Source organism: Leptosomus discolor, chromosome 10, assembly GCF_034619465.1.
Source record: "Leptosomus discolor isolate bLepDis1 chromosome 10, bLepDis1.hap2, whole genome shotgun sequence".
NCBI classification, from domain to species: domain Eukaryota; kingdom Metazoa; phylum Chordata; class Aves; order Leptosomiformes; family Leptosomidae; genus Leptosomus; species Leptosomus discolor.
The window spans coordinates 17,486,178-17,502,775 of record NC_141400.1 but is presented as its reverse complement, the minus strand read 5'-3'; the positions used below and the strand labels follow the sequence as shown (position 1 = coordinate 17,502,775).

The 16,598-nt window shown below is 39.9% G+C and overlaps 1 protein-coding gene across 1 annotated transcript in view; it reads right to left on the bottom strand.

Annotated features, from left to right (window-relative positions):
* The window catches only part of TRPC7 (transient receptor potential cation channel subfamily C member 7), a 69,603-nt gene extending 53,382 nt beyond the window's left edge, over window positions 1–16,221 (bottom strand). Inside the window, exon 1 of the mRNA XM_086470778.1 lies at window positions 15,469–16,221. Within this exon, the coding sequence (XP_086326904.1) occupies window positions 15,469–16,221 (753 nt within the window). The remainder of the gene's footprint in view (window positions 1–15,468) is intronic.
* Between the last annotated feature and the right edge of the window lie 377 nt (window positions 16,222–16,598).

Sequence of the window (16,598 nt, the reverse complement as noted above, 5' to 3'; positions counted from 1 at the left end):
GGGGCTATCATAGCACCAGAAAGCCTCTGCACGTTCTCAGTGCATTCACAAAGCATGGCACAAAGCTGCTGAATCCAACCTCCTCTCTGTGAACAATGCAGGAGCTGTGTGCTCGGCAGTAAATCTGGCATTTCTGGGTAGCATTAAATTTGCTGTGCAAAGGAAAGCTGTAGGCACGTTGCACAGAACCTCTCTTTATGCTTCCTTGAAGCTCTTGGCTCTTTGTAGCTAATCTACATCACACATACACGTATATCATGGAGAGAAATACTGCATTGCTTAGATTAGCATTTTGAGAAGAAGCAGCAGAAAAAACCCCGAAGTAATTCTGTAAACATGAACATAAAACTCCCCCAAATAAAAACACTTGTAGAAAGAAAACAAAGATGAGAGGGGGCAGAAAGCCAGTAATATTACACGCTAGATTTGAAACGAAATTTTTAAATAAACCATCATGTCAAATATTCAAAATGCTTATAAATATTTACCAATTAGATATCACATGAAATATGCACAAGCCAGTTTAGAAGCTGTCGGACAAATTTCCTCCTGGGTATTTACACTGTCTGTGACTGGCCATATGCTTAGGAATGAAAAAAAGCACAAGGCCTGTGGGAGGGAAGGCGATGAGAAGAGAAGCTAAGAAAGGGCCCTGCACTGATCCTGCTCATGTAACCACATTATCTTCTGAAGAGCACTGAGCACCCCTTCCAAAGAGCTCTGTCAACTGTGCACATAACTGCTGACAAGTTTGAATACAGCCCAGTGCACTTCTGTTGTTTCTAGACTAAATGCCTACATGCACAGACTGTGCCAGGGCTATACAGTTCATTTTCCAGAAAGCACAACATCAAGTTGGTTTATGTTCTCTTGCTTCTTAAGTGGCAGCACATCAGTGATTTTTTGCAGCTTTGGGTGTACTGTGTCATATTCAGTGGGCATATCTCTGAAAATAAAGCCAAGAGTTCATTTAAAACGTTTCACTGAGGTGCATGTTGCTGAGCATGTCTGGAGGTAGAAGCAGACGCTGCTGGTTCTTTTTTTCAATGATCCAGACCTTAACTTCCTCGCCCCCAGCGAGCATAATATAATAAGCAATCTGTTCAAATGCAAGAGTTTGACATTTCAAAAGTGTGTCTCTGTTGCTTTCCAAGCAATTTGGGCCTCTCTAAATGGAGCCAAGATAAACAGGGCAACTGTTCGTTCTCTGAAGAGTGCCGGGGTGCGGCATGGTGGAGCAGAGGGGCAGTGCCTCCAGGCAAAGGGTGATTTTAAAACCTGTGAGAGAGTATCAGGAGACGCCAAGAGATGTGTCCAATAAAAGAGCCCAAGGACAAAACAGACAGTGCTGCCTGTGTTGACTATATTTTTGGCCAAAGAAGTCCAGAAAACAACACTATGCTTTGACTGAGGACCAAAAATTGTGTGGCTTCCAATGAGCCACGAAAATAATATCCCTTGCATCATTACAAGGATTTCAGTGGCTGTTGCACTGACTGATTTACCACACAAAATTTTTTTTGGTGCCTCTTTTTTCTCCTCAGTATGTTGAGCTTTCTAGCTGTAATTGGTCTCTTCATATGCGCCACAGAAGCTGATCTCTGGGACAGCATATCCCCTCAACAAGGGGATAGAGAAGCAAAAAATCAATCAAACCACTGACTTCAGATTTCACCTTATACCTATCGACTGGTATATATATAGATATATCAGATCCTTTAAAAAGCTAGCCAAGATGGTGTCAATGATTTCTGTGGTGGAGTTAGAAAATCCTTTAAAATTTGTTACTGTGGTTTTACAGCATCCTTCACAGGTCCAGGAGTATGCGTAACCTTCAACAATAGTATTCTAAGAGCTTTAAAGTGAGAACTGTCAAAAGCAGCAGAAAAGATAGGTTTGCACCTCCCTGTTTTGTATTTACTCTTTCGTGTTCTAGCTGTAAAGTGCCTACAAACTCTACTGATAATTGCTTCCGGGAAACCGGTTGCTTTTATGACAAACACAGCTTCCGAGGGACCAAAACCAATAAATAAATTTTGCAAAATCTTTCTATTAATAAAAACATTGGAAAATGCAAAATGCTTCGCTTTGACAGCCCCTTGAAAGAATTCTTTTGAATGTATTTTTAAATCTAAAATTAATGAGTGGATTATTTGGGGACGTGAAGCCAGAAATCCATCCACATAATCCTAGGAAAAAGCTAAGGACTGAGGTTGAACACAGTTCCTGACTCTTCAGCCAAAGTTTCAGATTCCTTAGCATAGGAAATTTCAGAATCAGTCCCATCTGAATTTTTTTTATTACTTGCATTGATTTTTTTTCTATTTGAAACTTAAAAAAAGTTTCCTGTATGTGTGAACTCTTTCTACACTGAAATTAGTGCATCACTTGACTTATTTAAAGTTCTCACCCTGAACAGAGTACAACTTTCTTTTTTAAATATGCATCTAAGAAATTGCCATAAGAACACCTTACCCACATCTTACCCACAATGTCACCTTCGTCCTGACGAGTGCCATTACTGAGCATCTCCATAGCACGCCTGTGTGCAGAAGCTGCAGTGCTATTCAGTGCAGAACACCCTATTCCTAGTCTCTGAAGTTATTTGAATATACTTAGAACAGAAATTATGTTGGTTGACAAGAATTTTTTAAAAATAGAGTTTTTAAAATCTCAAGGTTGGCATTGCAGCTTTTTAGCATAATATGGTATTTGATGCTTGATGTATGTCTCTTTCATAACATCTCAGCTGGTTCTCAAACTCACGTCACAAATAAGCCACATGCTTTTTATTCCTCAACTAAATGAAAGGTGGTTTTTTACCTTGCAGATTTTCCCAAGCTCATTTACATGTTTGTGCTGAAACATCTGTTTTCAGAAGATAAACTGTCAAGTCCCTGGATGTCACATAAACGGGACAGGCTATACAGAGGTATTAACTAAATGCTTTGGCATGCAAAATGCAGGGAATACACACGTTCAGCGAAAGAGAGTCTCTGTCTCCCTGTGTCCTGTCAACAGCTTATCTTTATTAAATACAAACTACACAATTCAAAATAATACTCTGTTAATTCTTTGGATAAAAAAAGACTTTAGGAACTGTTAATGACAGCAGTAAAATCCATCTCCTGATGGTGCAGTGCAAGACTTCAAATCTTTTTAATTTTTTCAAATATTTGCTTGCTCCTTGCGTGGGAACAAGACACTGAGAAGCGGCTTTTCTTATTTTTAAAAAGGCAAATGCCCCTTGGGTTAGAGGAACCTTTATCTCAACCTTACTTTTATCATCATGCAGAAGGAATTCCTCTTTTACCCCCAGATGCATTTCACAAGGACAGGAGTCCAATGCAGTGTTGGGGTTAACGTCTTTTTCTTGCCACCTGTTCTGTTCTCAACAAAGCGCTTACACACACGAGGATGGGCAGAAAATCTGCAGATCTGATGCCATATATGTATGAAAGCATATAAGTTATGTCTGGGCCAAGCTCCTCATTTCATGTGCCATCCATGCCTTTTGTCTCTGGCACATTCCCATGTTTATCACATTCCTGATCTGTCCATTACAAACTCCACTGGGGAAGATCCACTTTTCCTATACAGTTTGAAACTGAATAGATAGTTTCCTTGTGCTAAATGCATTAGCTGCTGTCCTTCAACTGTGTGTCTCTTTTTAGCTCAGCTGCTTGAAACCCCTACGTTTCATGAAAACCAGATGGGAAAAATTGAGAAAATAATGGATTTAAATTTAAAGCAATTGTTTGCTTGACACAGCTATGTTTATCCCCTAAGCTAAATTTGGCACGTTCAGATTGCTTAAGGAACACTTATGTGTTCAAAGACGCTGTAAGTCCCATCTCTCATGGGAATTTTGGCTACAAACTGCACCTGCATATCAGGAGAAAGACTCCTCCTAAAACCAGCCTGCAAGTTAACGCTGGCTTAACTGAGAGCCATGATGCAACTTCCATCGATAACTAAAATAACCATCTTCCAGATCTTAAACAGCCAACTACCACGGTTCCCAAAGTCCAGCAGCAACAGCTCCTTGGAAAACCAGTCACAAACATCAGAGTGGATGAAGTTCTGGTCCCCACAGCACCTAAGTAGCAACCGAGCACGTCAGAAAAATGCGATCCCAGCTGTGGAGTCCTGGCACAGAGCGCCTTGACCACATTCACATCATCCTCTCTCTAAAAGCAGACTTGGAAGTGATGCTGCAGCATTTTCTTAAGCATAAATGTGAATATAAAAAGTGTATAATTACATTTCTCTGTTCCAAAATGAGTCCAAACCCTGGGGCTTGGATAGCAGCAATGAAATGACACACTTGGCAATGACCAATTTCCACGCTGCACTAGTGTAAAGTTCCCTGCAACAAATTATATTCCAGGAAATTGCCTTTTTTGATCATTCAAATGCCAAAACGCCATAGACGCTAAAGTACCTAGCACCATTTCGTGGCAATGTAAAATTGTTTGTATACCATTCCTGTTTATCCACAATCCATTGGATCGTCTGCCTACACACAGTGAGGATGAGTTCATTATAATTATCTACAATAACAACAATTAACAATACAATAAGGGATAAACTAAATCACTTCCCAACTGTATCCTCTTTAATGTTGGACTTGAGACCCTCAGAATGTGTTGCTTCGTTTATATTCATTAATATGATACTGATACCCTGCAGTGCCTTGGATAGACGTACCTGACTCCATTCTCCCATCTGCTGATCTAGTATTATAATTCTGTTCAGAGAAATAGATGTAATTATGCTCATTTGTAGTTCCAGTAGATATCCTTGCCCAACATGAATAATGAGCAGCAGTCTTTGGAAACCAGTTATCTTGCTCATAATAAATCGCCTGGCTCCTAACTATTCTCTAAAAAACAATGCTGGTGTAAGCTGAATGCTTGGGCATTTGGTTTTACTAATTAAACACAAAGCTTATCAATATTGTATTGGACTGATGTTGCAATAGTGATAGTAGCATTTTCTGTCTTTTCCTCACCGATACTTTGATTTTGTCTTTCTGAAAAATGTCTTCATCTTTGGCACTCTAGAGGTTACACCCTTTTGGTACCATTTATTGCTGAGGGGAAGAGGAAGGGTAATTGTATTACTATGCAATTTTATATCAGTGAGTGCTCTGGGAAAACAAAGATGAATGGCTAGTAAGGGCAAGCTCAAAGTCATACAAGCTCCGCAGTCATTGCAGAGGATCCGGTGACTGGATGGAAAAGCCCAACTTGTCTTTCCTTTCAAATCAGCCAGCTGCAGGTGGCAGGAGCCCTCTCTGCAGTACCATGGAGTAGGTGCACCAGTTTGAATACCAGGACTCATTTTGTCTTGCACGCTCAGCGGGCAAGAAAAAACAAACCACTCTGTCACTGTTAACCAAACACAGGCAACTGGCCAAATCACTCCCCCTATTTATCACATTGCAACTAGCAGCTGGCAGCAAAGCTGGCAGAGAAACGCGAGCTGCTCCTCTGCGGCATGGCTGAGTGCAGTCCCGGGCGGTTCGGCTCTGCCACAGCAGCCTCCATCTGCCGGCACGAACAGAAAGTCCCCTGGCCCCAGGCTGGGCGGCTGGCCCAACAGCGGGAGGCGGTGCGGAGGAGTTTGTCTCCCCTTTATTGCTTAGAGGCTGGAGAGACAAAGGTAAATTTCTGTGGGATAGCCCAGATCGTTGGGAAAGGTTGTGGTAGAGCATAAATCCTGCCTACTGATACAACTGTTGATTGACTAGTTTGCTGTGATGGATCTCTTAAATCAAGATGTGGTCCATTATTCCTCATTTGTATAAAGGGAGGAATCCATCAGCAGTGGTTAGCCTCGCATCGAACGCACCAGTTAGTCCATCAGCCTCACTGTACATATTTCTTCCAAAGGGTGAGGTTGAAATCACAGTTTCAAGAAATTCAAAGAGGAAACAATGGTCAAATAAGTCATGGTTTTGGCAAATACTGGGGGTTTTCTCTCATGTTAAAGCTGTTACAAAATACAAAGTGTGAAACTGATAACATTGTGGTAAGCTGAAGGTTTTATGTTTAATTAAGTTTTGAAAATATTTCTAAACTATTTGTTTCCTGTCTGCTGGGTTTGTGAAAGTCATTATTTCTGTTAGATTCATCCTTCTAAACTTCTGTACTCAAAAAGATGTTGTAGAGTAGTGCTTGCATGGAAAAGACTAACACAACGCAGGCAAATCATCTTCATTCCTATTCACCTCTAAACCAAACCATTTTCTTAACTCCTTGTCTCTGAGAAGGAGAAATGGGGTGAGGAACAGGTATCACAGCATCACTTTCACTAAAAGAGCTCCCCAAAGCCAGTTAAATGCCACTTAAATCTTCACACCAGCTACCTACTGTCCTTTACTCCGCTATATGAGGTGTATATGACTCCACAACACACATGGGCACTATATTAATTTCATTTAACCTTATTTCACTTGCTTTTATATCACAATAACTTTAACTTAATATAACTCTGTATTTAACCTTGTCTTCATACAGAACCCCTCCACACACAACAAATTATCTTAAAATGTCAGTTGTTTTTTTCCTTCTACTTAGTTAAAACACTTTACATTCCTGTTTAACATGTTACAAGTTTTATTATGCTTCAACCTGACTACGAAATATTCAGAGATTCACTGTATCAGAGGTAAATGACTCTCCCCTTGTATACCCTATCAAAATTTCAGGTTCAAGAAGGATGAAAAGGAGATCCCTCTTTTTAGAAGACCTTTCTTCTAAATATATTCAATATGCTCCAAGCAACTCTGTCTAAGATGTCAGACATACACAAAAATATTTCCTGAAAATCATGGCTCAGTAAAATTGTTGTCACTAGGCTTTGGCAGTTCAGAATGATTTATAAAGTCTAAAACCTGGCTAAAATGTTGCATAGTTTGGCTTTAAACTTATCTGCATGAAAATGCTTCTGAAATGCTTGACAGTGGCAAGGCAACTGCTCTGCTGCTCCATTATGTGAACCATTTCCACTGCTCTCCTCTTCCCTTCCAGCTTGTGAATCTGCCTGTTGTCTCCCATTAATGATTATAAGGGGTTTCCATGTTATTTTATATTTTTATGATCGTGTCTGTTGCTCACTCAGACTGGAATCCTGCTCTAGTATTAGTGCAATCAAGCTGGAAACAGGAAGCTGTAAGAGCTGCAGTTGCAATGAAGTTCATCCTTGACTGAGTAGAACTAGAAATTACTTCCCAAGGAGCTGTAAAGGGTCATAAACATTGCACTGATGGGGTGCAAATGGGCATTGCCAAAAGTCTCACTTGCAGTAGCATCATGGGAAACAAAAGTATCCCAGCTGTACTCTCTGGGAGATTCAGATATTTCCAGGGTTGCTTCTGTCTTGCCATTTCCAAGTGCCAAAAAAATTTCCTCCAAACAATTTTTTGAGGGGAGCAAACAGCTTAAGGCATTAATTAAAATATTAAATTTTCTTAGACTGACATTTTGTCTCTGATTTGATGTGTTGAAAGAACCTTTTTTTCCCCCTCCACTCTTTCAAAATAGAGACACGGGCTTATTCCTCTGGGAAAGAGAAGAAAACATTTTCCTGCAGAAGGTATTTTGCCAACTTTTAAAGAGGTTTTGTTTTTCTTTTTTTGACTGAAGTTACCTGGGAGATTTTAACAGCAATGCCTCCCAATCATCCATAAAGTAGGTTAAATGGCCTTGTAGGCAGTGGCCAGGATCCAATTTTATGTGACTGCTCAGTGGCTAGTACTGTCGCCAGAGTTACAACTTTCATGAATAATGGTCTTATTTTTTCCAGATGCAGGTGTGAGTTGTAGATGGCTGAGTTATACCCTTCTGTATGAATCACAGCATCTACTACACTGCCTCACTGTGAATAGACATAGACAGATGCTAAAATACCTTCACATTCACAGATACAAACATTTTTTTCAAGACAGCTCCAGGCATCACAGCTTTGGCATCAGTTCTAAACTATTCTGAAAAGCTTTGCAGATTTTCTTCTCATGCAACATTTTAAAACCATTTTGCTTGGGCATTGTGCCAGGCAGAAAATGATTTAATCACAGAACAGGCATAGAAAGAGCACTTACAATAACTGCTCTTAAAATATAGAGGCTATTTCTTAATTCATAAATATTTAAGGAGAACAATATAACAGTCACAAATTTGGTCATTTTTTTAAGGTCAGAAGCGTTTTCTACATCCATTTTCCACAGTCTCTGCTACACATCCATGCAAAACATATCTGCAATTAATTAGTTTATCTCTCAATACAAACTCAGTGTAATATCTATTATTAATGGATTTGTCTCTAAAAAAGAACAGCACGGAGAACGAGTTCCTCATGTACACAGTGAATCCCACAAAGTTAAGCCGAATACAAATTTCACTACAAGGCTTAAATATACTCTCCTTCTCCCAGGCTATTTCCATGATAATTTTTAATTTCCTCTCTTACTTTAATACCTAATTTGTGCCAACAATAAGTTAAAATTTTAATAGTAGGAAATTTGTTTTCCTGCTTTACTGGGACTTTATTCTTTCCTGTATTATGAGCTGGGTAATTGGTTGTCCCTGCTTATGCATTTGCTTTGCACAAGTGAAAAATCAAAAAAAAGAATCGTAGCTTCTAAAAGCACATGTTTTCAAATCAGTAGAGAAAACTGGCTTTTAAGTGAGAAGGGGGGAAAAAAGAACAAATAGTTCTTTCTTAAGTCTAAAACCAACCAAACCACATCCCTGACCCCAACTCTAAGAAAGAATAATGTTCTCATTAAAGACTGACCTGGAAAAGTTCATATCCAAAAATCTTGGAAAAAAGTTTATAGATTACTGGCATATCTTTAGAAATAGCAGTTTTCATCATTTCTACAGAAGTGCACAACTCTGTGCACTAGCAATGTAAACACATTTAGCAATGTCTACATTTTTGTTCTTTCTCAGGAATCATGCATATTTAGGTAAAAATATCAAAAAGTGAGACACTCTTTTGACTTTGAATATCAAAATGGCTTCAAAGGCAGCAGGGATCTCCCTTAGAGAAGCTGAGGGTACTGAACTAGCACACACCAAAGACAGAAGCAGAGAACAAGCTAATTACAACATAAACTGCAACACAAAAAGGGTCTGAAAGGAATGTTCTGGCCCAGCCACATCAAAGTCCAGTATCATCGGGTACTAATTAGGGGTAAAGCCAAATAACCCAGTGGTCTGCACTCTCAATCAGAAATTTAGCAATGAGAGTCAGAAGAGGTGGCAGAGGAACGGGCTGCAATGGGAAGAGATGGTTCTCACTCCCAAGCAGCTGATTTCGGGAGTTGTCAGAAAACTCACAGGAGGAGAAATAGCAGTTCCTTCACAGCTGTGTGCAGAACGTGGTGCGAGCGACAGTTACTGAGGAACAGTGTCCATTCATATACTCAAAAGTGTTTATAATGGCGATGCTTAATTTTTGAAGTGGGAGCTGGGTAAGATTGAAGATACTTGTGCAACAGAAAATATAAAAAAGTGGTAAAAGGAGTGAATATATTCTGCCTACCAGGCCAGATTTCTAAAGTTCCCTTCTGTCTTCTCCTCCTAAAACCCAGCAAAGTAAAAGAGCAGAAAACAGCAAGTTGCACAAGTAAAGAGACATCTCTTTAAAAGAATATAAGTCCTGTCTGGAAGGAAAAATAGAAAAGAACAGAAATTCTGGAAAATTAATTGAAAACCTAAAGAAAGGCCAGATAAAACCACTAAAGCCTCAAAGAACATCCTGCTGAAATAATAAATATGAGTCATAAAAGGTGTTCCCAAACATTTCAGAAGCAAGATGTCTGCCAGAGTGTGTTGAGGCAAGAGATTATGAAGGGATAAAAGGATCACTCAAGGAAGAATGGGTCAGAGTAGAAAAATTAGGTGATTGATTTGCAAGTGTTCATGAGGCTAATTAGGGAGGTTCCCACGGCAATCTCTCTCTTTTTTTTTTTTTTTCTTAATGGGAGATTGGGAGATGAGTTTCAGGGGCTATCTTCAATCAGTCAATCCTGAGAGCAAACAAGTCTAGGAGTTCATTTGGTTTGGGCAGGAAGCAGAGTTTCTAAGTGCAGCCTTACTCGTTTACAGCCTGATGGTTTTCAAGAATTTTTCTCTTTCCAAGGCCACTGCTATCCCCCGTTCTCACAAAATACTTCTACTTCCTACTATTTTGATTCCTGATGTTTTAATTTTCTGCCCTTTCCTGTTTTTTTATCATTCATTTAAAAAAGCAGTAGTCTAATAATGATATTTTTAACCCCATGGAGCATGTAGTTTTCAGGCTAAAATTTTTCCCAGTCAGGACCACAGAGCTCAACTTTTGCAGTCAGCTCTTCTTCCAAAGTTTTCTTATGCCTTCACGTAATTTTTATATCTTATTTTCTCTGTATTTATTATCATCCCCTCTTATTTTCTTGCAAATTTAAAAATAAAACTCCCTGTTTATTTTGCATTTGAAGAGTTAGATTTCTTTCATTTCATTTCACAGCTGGGGGAGGAAAGGAAAGGAAGCAGTTTACAATCTCTGATGTATTTATCCTCAGCAATGGCCATGATTTGCAGATGGCCTGAGAAATTAAGAAGTTAGGAGGTCATCTTCAATGCTGCAGAGCCACAAACCCTAAATAGCTGCAGCTTCTCAGCAAGATACAACTAGATATGTTAGTGCTTACTGCTCTGCAACAACAGTACAGTGTCATCCTCAAGTGGAGGATCTGGTCCCAATTTCTCATTTGCAGAGCTAAAGCCAGAAATACTAAGACAATTTACAAGGTCATTTCTTTTAAGAATTTCAAGTGAAGCTCATCCTGTGAAGTTAACAATTTAGATTTAGGTAGAAAAAGTTGGGACTGATTTACTGGAGCAAGAGCTGTGCTGCGGGAATGCCAGCTCATCCCTAACAGATACAAGTCTTAGAGTCTCCAGGGCTGTTTTGCCACTCTTTCAGCATCATGAGAATTTAGGGATTTCAGCCTCAGCTGTTTTACATTCTTGCAGCCCCAATGAAACAACAAGCAGTTCCTAGCAAGCACATCTCTGTAGGCATCTACACGCTTGACTTGCCACCACAGAAGCTGTCACTCCTCACAAAGCATAGCACAGCAGCCAGTTGTAGCCCATCAGCAGGCTGAGCCTGGGCATGATGTTTGTCTGCACACAAGAGACTAGGGTCTGCTTTTGGATCCCAACATTTTTTAGAGAAAGGACAACAGTTGAAAGAAAAATGACAGCAAGAGGCATATAATTCAGAAACAAAACATGTTATGCTGTAGTAAATGAACTGACAATGTTGGTAGGATTGGTAAACAAAGACCATGCACCATATGTCTTCCAGGTGGTGGTTTGATCGTGCATTTGGTAACATTTTAATCAACAGGAGCTGAGATCTTCTTTACTGCTTATGGTTGGTGAGATATTTTCATAGCCTCCTTTGCGATTCTGTAATTGAATTTGTCTGGATTGCTAAATGGAATGAATTGGCTGATTGTCTTCATCACAAGGATGTCTCCTGACACACACAAGCATGCAGTCTAATTTGAGAGCATGCAAGGCTGTAAAAAAACCCTGGATGTAGAGTGGGATCTCATCAGAAACTGGAGTGCACAGTCACAGCTTTAAAAACCATAAACAGCTATTCTGTGTTTCACTCGCTGTTTCCAGGATGTGGATAGTAATATTGAGCCTAATGCTGCTGTTACAGACAGTTGCAAGGGCATTTCCTGCAGACTATTTGCTAGAAATGTAATCTCTTGAGGGGTTTGATGGATGTATAAAAATGATTCTGTTGACTCTGCTTTTAATATTCCAGTCTTAGAAATAAGTCCCCTGGCTGTGGACAGCTGGTAGCTGTGAAGACATCTGCATATGGTTTCACACCAAGGTGACATGGGGAAGATCAATTTCTCTGGACTACAGAGGAGAGCAGTTCTCATCAGCCTGGCTCACAGGTAGTGACTTGTTCATATGGACAAATCCTGACTGTGTTATTCATACTGGAAATGACATCAAGTTTACTTACATGAGCAAAACAAAGAGAATACACTGGTAGTTGAGAGAAGGGTTATTTGCTTTATGACTCAGGCCCAGGGTTTGCCAAATTTGAAAGAAATGGGAGTGCACACAGATTTTTTTTTCAATTTGAGTAAAAGACGGAGAACGAGAGGGGAGCCTTCTGCACTGTGTGGCCTAGAGGGACACTAGCTCTGCTAGGCTGACATTGTATGTCTTCTCCCTCAAAACAGCTTCATATTTTAATCACTGCTCTAATGGCTGTCTTCCACCCCTCATGGAAAACCACAAAGCACATTAACTTTGTCCTATATTTTTGATTTTTGATTGAAATAAACCCCTCGGTTTCCCACCCGGTTGTGCCTACAGTCTGCAGAAGCATGGCTGCTATTAACCCTCTAGCCCACACAGGCAGGAAGGGTCCCCCCTCTTTTTCCAAGGGCAATACAGACCACGGGTCTAATCCAGTGGACTAAATCAGGCCCCCAGTCTGTATTGCCCTTGCTCCAGTGGGTGTTGATTTATTTCGGGATCCTCTCTACACGAAGTACACTGAGGTGCTGGAGAGGGTACAGAGGCGGGCTACCAAGCTAGGAAAGGATTTGGAGCATGTCTCATATGAGGAATGGCTGAGGGATCTGGGGCTGTTTAACCTGGAGAAGAGGAGGCTGAGGGCAGACCTTATCGCTCCCTACAACTACCTGAAAGGAAGGTGCAGCGAGGCGGGGGTCGGTCTGTTCGCCCATAACAAGCAATAGAACAAGGGGAAATGGCCTTAAGCTGCACCAGGGGAGGTTCAGGCTGGATTCAGAAATTCAGAAAGAATTTCTTTACTGAAAGGGTTGTCAGGCATTGGAACAGGCTGCCCAGGGAGGTGGTGGTGTCACCATCCCTGGAGGCGTTTAAGAGACGGGTAGATGTTGTACTTAGGTCATGGTTTAGTGGTGTTGGAAGAGCTAGGACAACGGTTGGACTCGATGATCTTGAAGGTCCCTTCCAACTGAAACTGTTCTGTGATTCTATGAGTCTAATGAAGCTTTTCTCCTTTAAAGTGGCCCATGCAGCTGTTTCACCTTTCATATCTGTACCGAGGCAACTCACCTAAAGAATTTCATGTTCTCTAAAAACACAGCGCACGTACTGACTCCTCAGTCTGATGTGCTGAATGGTGCTATTGCATAAGAAATTTAGGGCAGCAAGCAGCAGGTGAAAGGCACTGCATTTATATTTTAATTAGCTCATGGTAGGAGTTTCTTCAGAGGTTACTTAATTACTATTTGTCCACCTACATTATTAAAATCTTACTCGTGTCCTTCTGTTTCAAGGACTTTTTGTACTCCTGAAAACTGTGTTGCTAAGATTGCATATAAATAACTATTCTGAAATAATCCTAAGTGATAATTTTATAAATCTGCTGAACATCAATTGTAATTGCAGAACTTTAGCAATAAATATTTAAAATTCTAGGAAAGTGTTACTTTAGGTAGAGAAAAAAAGTCCTCTGGAGCTTGTCTGATTTCATAAATTTTCATCATTTGTGGTCTTCTTAAATACATTTTCAGCAACCTCATTCTTTTCTAGAAACGAATTCTCAAAATGTCGTGTTCTGTGAAAAAACCCCTACTGTTTTATTAATACTCTATTCCACATCACACTGATTATGTTAATAAGAATAAATATTTTTGCATAAATACATACATCTGATTTTTTTCTACAGTGAGAATACATTATAATCTTGAGAAGTTTCTTATTTCTGGAAGCATTAATGCACTAAAGGAATGTGACAACTTTGAAGTAAACTAGGGGTACGGGTACTTCACCAGCATACACAGGCGTGTGCTGCACAGAACTTTCCAATAAGGCAATGAAATTGGAAAACCTTCCTGGAAATACAGTAATTTGGCAAAGGGTTTCTAACGTTTTTTTTCTGGTATTGATTTACTCGCATCCATTTGCCAATGCTGGGAAGATATAACCAACTTGAGACTATTTAACATTTGATTGCTTGTTTGCTCCTGGAAGATTCATGTACCTGCCAGGCCACATTGGCAGCTCTATGAACAAAAGGAAGGATTCAGGTAGAAATAGATTTAATTTTCTGCAGCAAGAGACTGATCAGAACTGATAGGCATGCAGCGCTGAGGATGCTCATGCTGCACAAAATACATATTTTTCTACTGAAAAGCAGCTGGAACATTAATAAGATAGTAATGTTTTTAACTGTGGGTGTGATCCCACAGTGCTTTCACACTGGAGTAACCCTCACTCAAGCAGCCAGATTCACTGAACCCGATGAGGTGGCTTCACTAGGACTCAGTGCCTTACAAATAAATTCTCCCTTTTAAATTATTGTATCCTTGCAATTCTGATTCTCATGGGTAAAAAGAGCTCAGTGGTTTGTGTATTTTTTTCCTGTTAGAGGCTTACTACAGAGTTTCAAAGGCAACAACAGCCTGAGAACGTGCTTTCTTCTCACTTTTAAATTGGAGAGCATACAGCTACGAATCCCAAAATGAATACTTTAACACTTGAATAGTTTTCTAAATTAAAAATAATGGATTCCTGGCAGGCATCCTACCCCAGTTTACTCACAACAGATTTTATTACCCCAGCATCACTGGTTGTGATTGTAGCTGTACAACAGTCTTATGTTGATGACTGAGCCACTGAAAATGATTTTTTTCATGACTAATTTGTTTTAGAAAGGGAGACAATGATATTTATGTCATGTAAATGACTTAGAAAAATAATGCAAATGACATTGGACATCTACAAACTCATTATGATAATGGAAATCTTGAATAACTTGTCAGAGAGTTCTGCAAGTTCCACTGTTACGCTTGGCGTGATGATAAACTTCATAACAATCTCTTGATCTTTCCTCTCCAGCTTTTTCATGAAATTCATCGTATACAGATGCAGTACCAAACCATTAAGATGCAGTGCAATTTAGATTATTTTACAGAGAACAAAAATTTCTTAATTTATACCTTTTATCATTGTAACAGAACTAGATGTGCTGGATTCTTAAGCCATTAAACCAACCTCTAGAGCTCTGCCTCTAAAATAAATTGCTCAATTAAAAAGACTTACCTTTCTTACAAAAAATGAGTCTCCATTTTTGTAATAAGCTAATTTTTATTCCTGCTGCAAACTAGAGATTCTAAGCAGCCACAGTGTGCAACAGAAAAACTCTGAGTAAGGATGTCTCTGCTATAATATGCAACATTCAGTTCCAAATATTTATTAACTGGAGAATGCAGAGTGTTCTGAACCTACGGGTAGTTAACACATCTGGCAGTTTCTGCAGCTTCTCTTTCCTCCCCCACCCCTTCAAACAGCAAACCAAGACTTGACAAAACATGTAAAATACAGAGTACCCTGAACACATTCAGCCCCAGAAAAAGGCACAGTGAATTTAAATTACCTTAAATTCAGTTTCAATGTTGGCTAGTCTGGCCAATTCATTGCTTAGCTCTAAAGCAGTAAGGACAGGGTCTTCACTGGAAAGAGACAAGTAAGCAGCACTGGCTAATCCTTTGTAAGCGTTCATTCTTGATCGGGAGTGACTAAAGGAATCTTTCCTCTGCTTCTCAATACATTCATTGCACTTGCAAAAATAGTCATGTGGCCTTTCAATCCGCGCGCCTTTTAGGAGTAAGATGTGAACAATTTCATACTCCTGGCAGTGGGCAGCAAGTATGATAGGGGTAATGTCGTGGGAGAACCGAGTTCCATCTTCATCGTAGGCATAAAAATCATCGTCTCTCAGTTCCTGCTCAAGGGGGCTGAGCGTGAGACGCTGTCCTTGGGCAAAGGCTGGATGGTTCAATATTGCTTCCACAATGCGCACGTATCCTTTACTGATGGCTAGCAGAAGTGCATCTCCAACTCGAGCGAGATTCTCCTTTTTGAGGAGGAGCTCTGTCACTTCCAGATGCTCATTCCCTACAGCTAACTGAAGGGCGTTTTGTCCCATATAATCAACACAATTAAAGTTCAAGGTTTTGGATTCCTCCAGCATTTTTCGCACAACAGGAATGTTGCCATATTCTGCAGAATCAAGAAAGCGTTCCTCTTCTGCAGTCAGGCTGGTGCCTTTCTCATTGAACATGTAGGCTGGGCCCCGGATGGCCTGCCTCCGGCCCTTCTCCCGAAGGGTTGTGTGCCTTCGATGCATGTTTTTATAATTGCTGTTTCTCAACCTGCAGAAAACCGGAAAGGAAGGTTGGTTATATTCTCTGAGAGTCATAATCTCACACAGCCTGAAATAAGGTTAGAAATGTCTCGTTATGATCAGATCTTGCCTGCTTTTTAGGATCTGGGCCAGCTGTTTAAAAGCATTTAGGACACTTGTAGAATAAAGAATAATAGTTTTCTGAAGAACAGACAAGTTCTCTCCTGACTTGTACACTCATCTGGATTTCAACAAGGATATGCAGCACATTCTTAACCTGAGACATAGCCAAAAAAAGTGTATGAACACATTGTTTTCCATTTTAACTGTTTAGAACTTCATGACAGTATTTAGGAATGATATGCACGATGTAATATTTC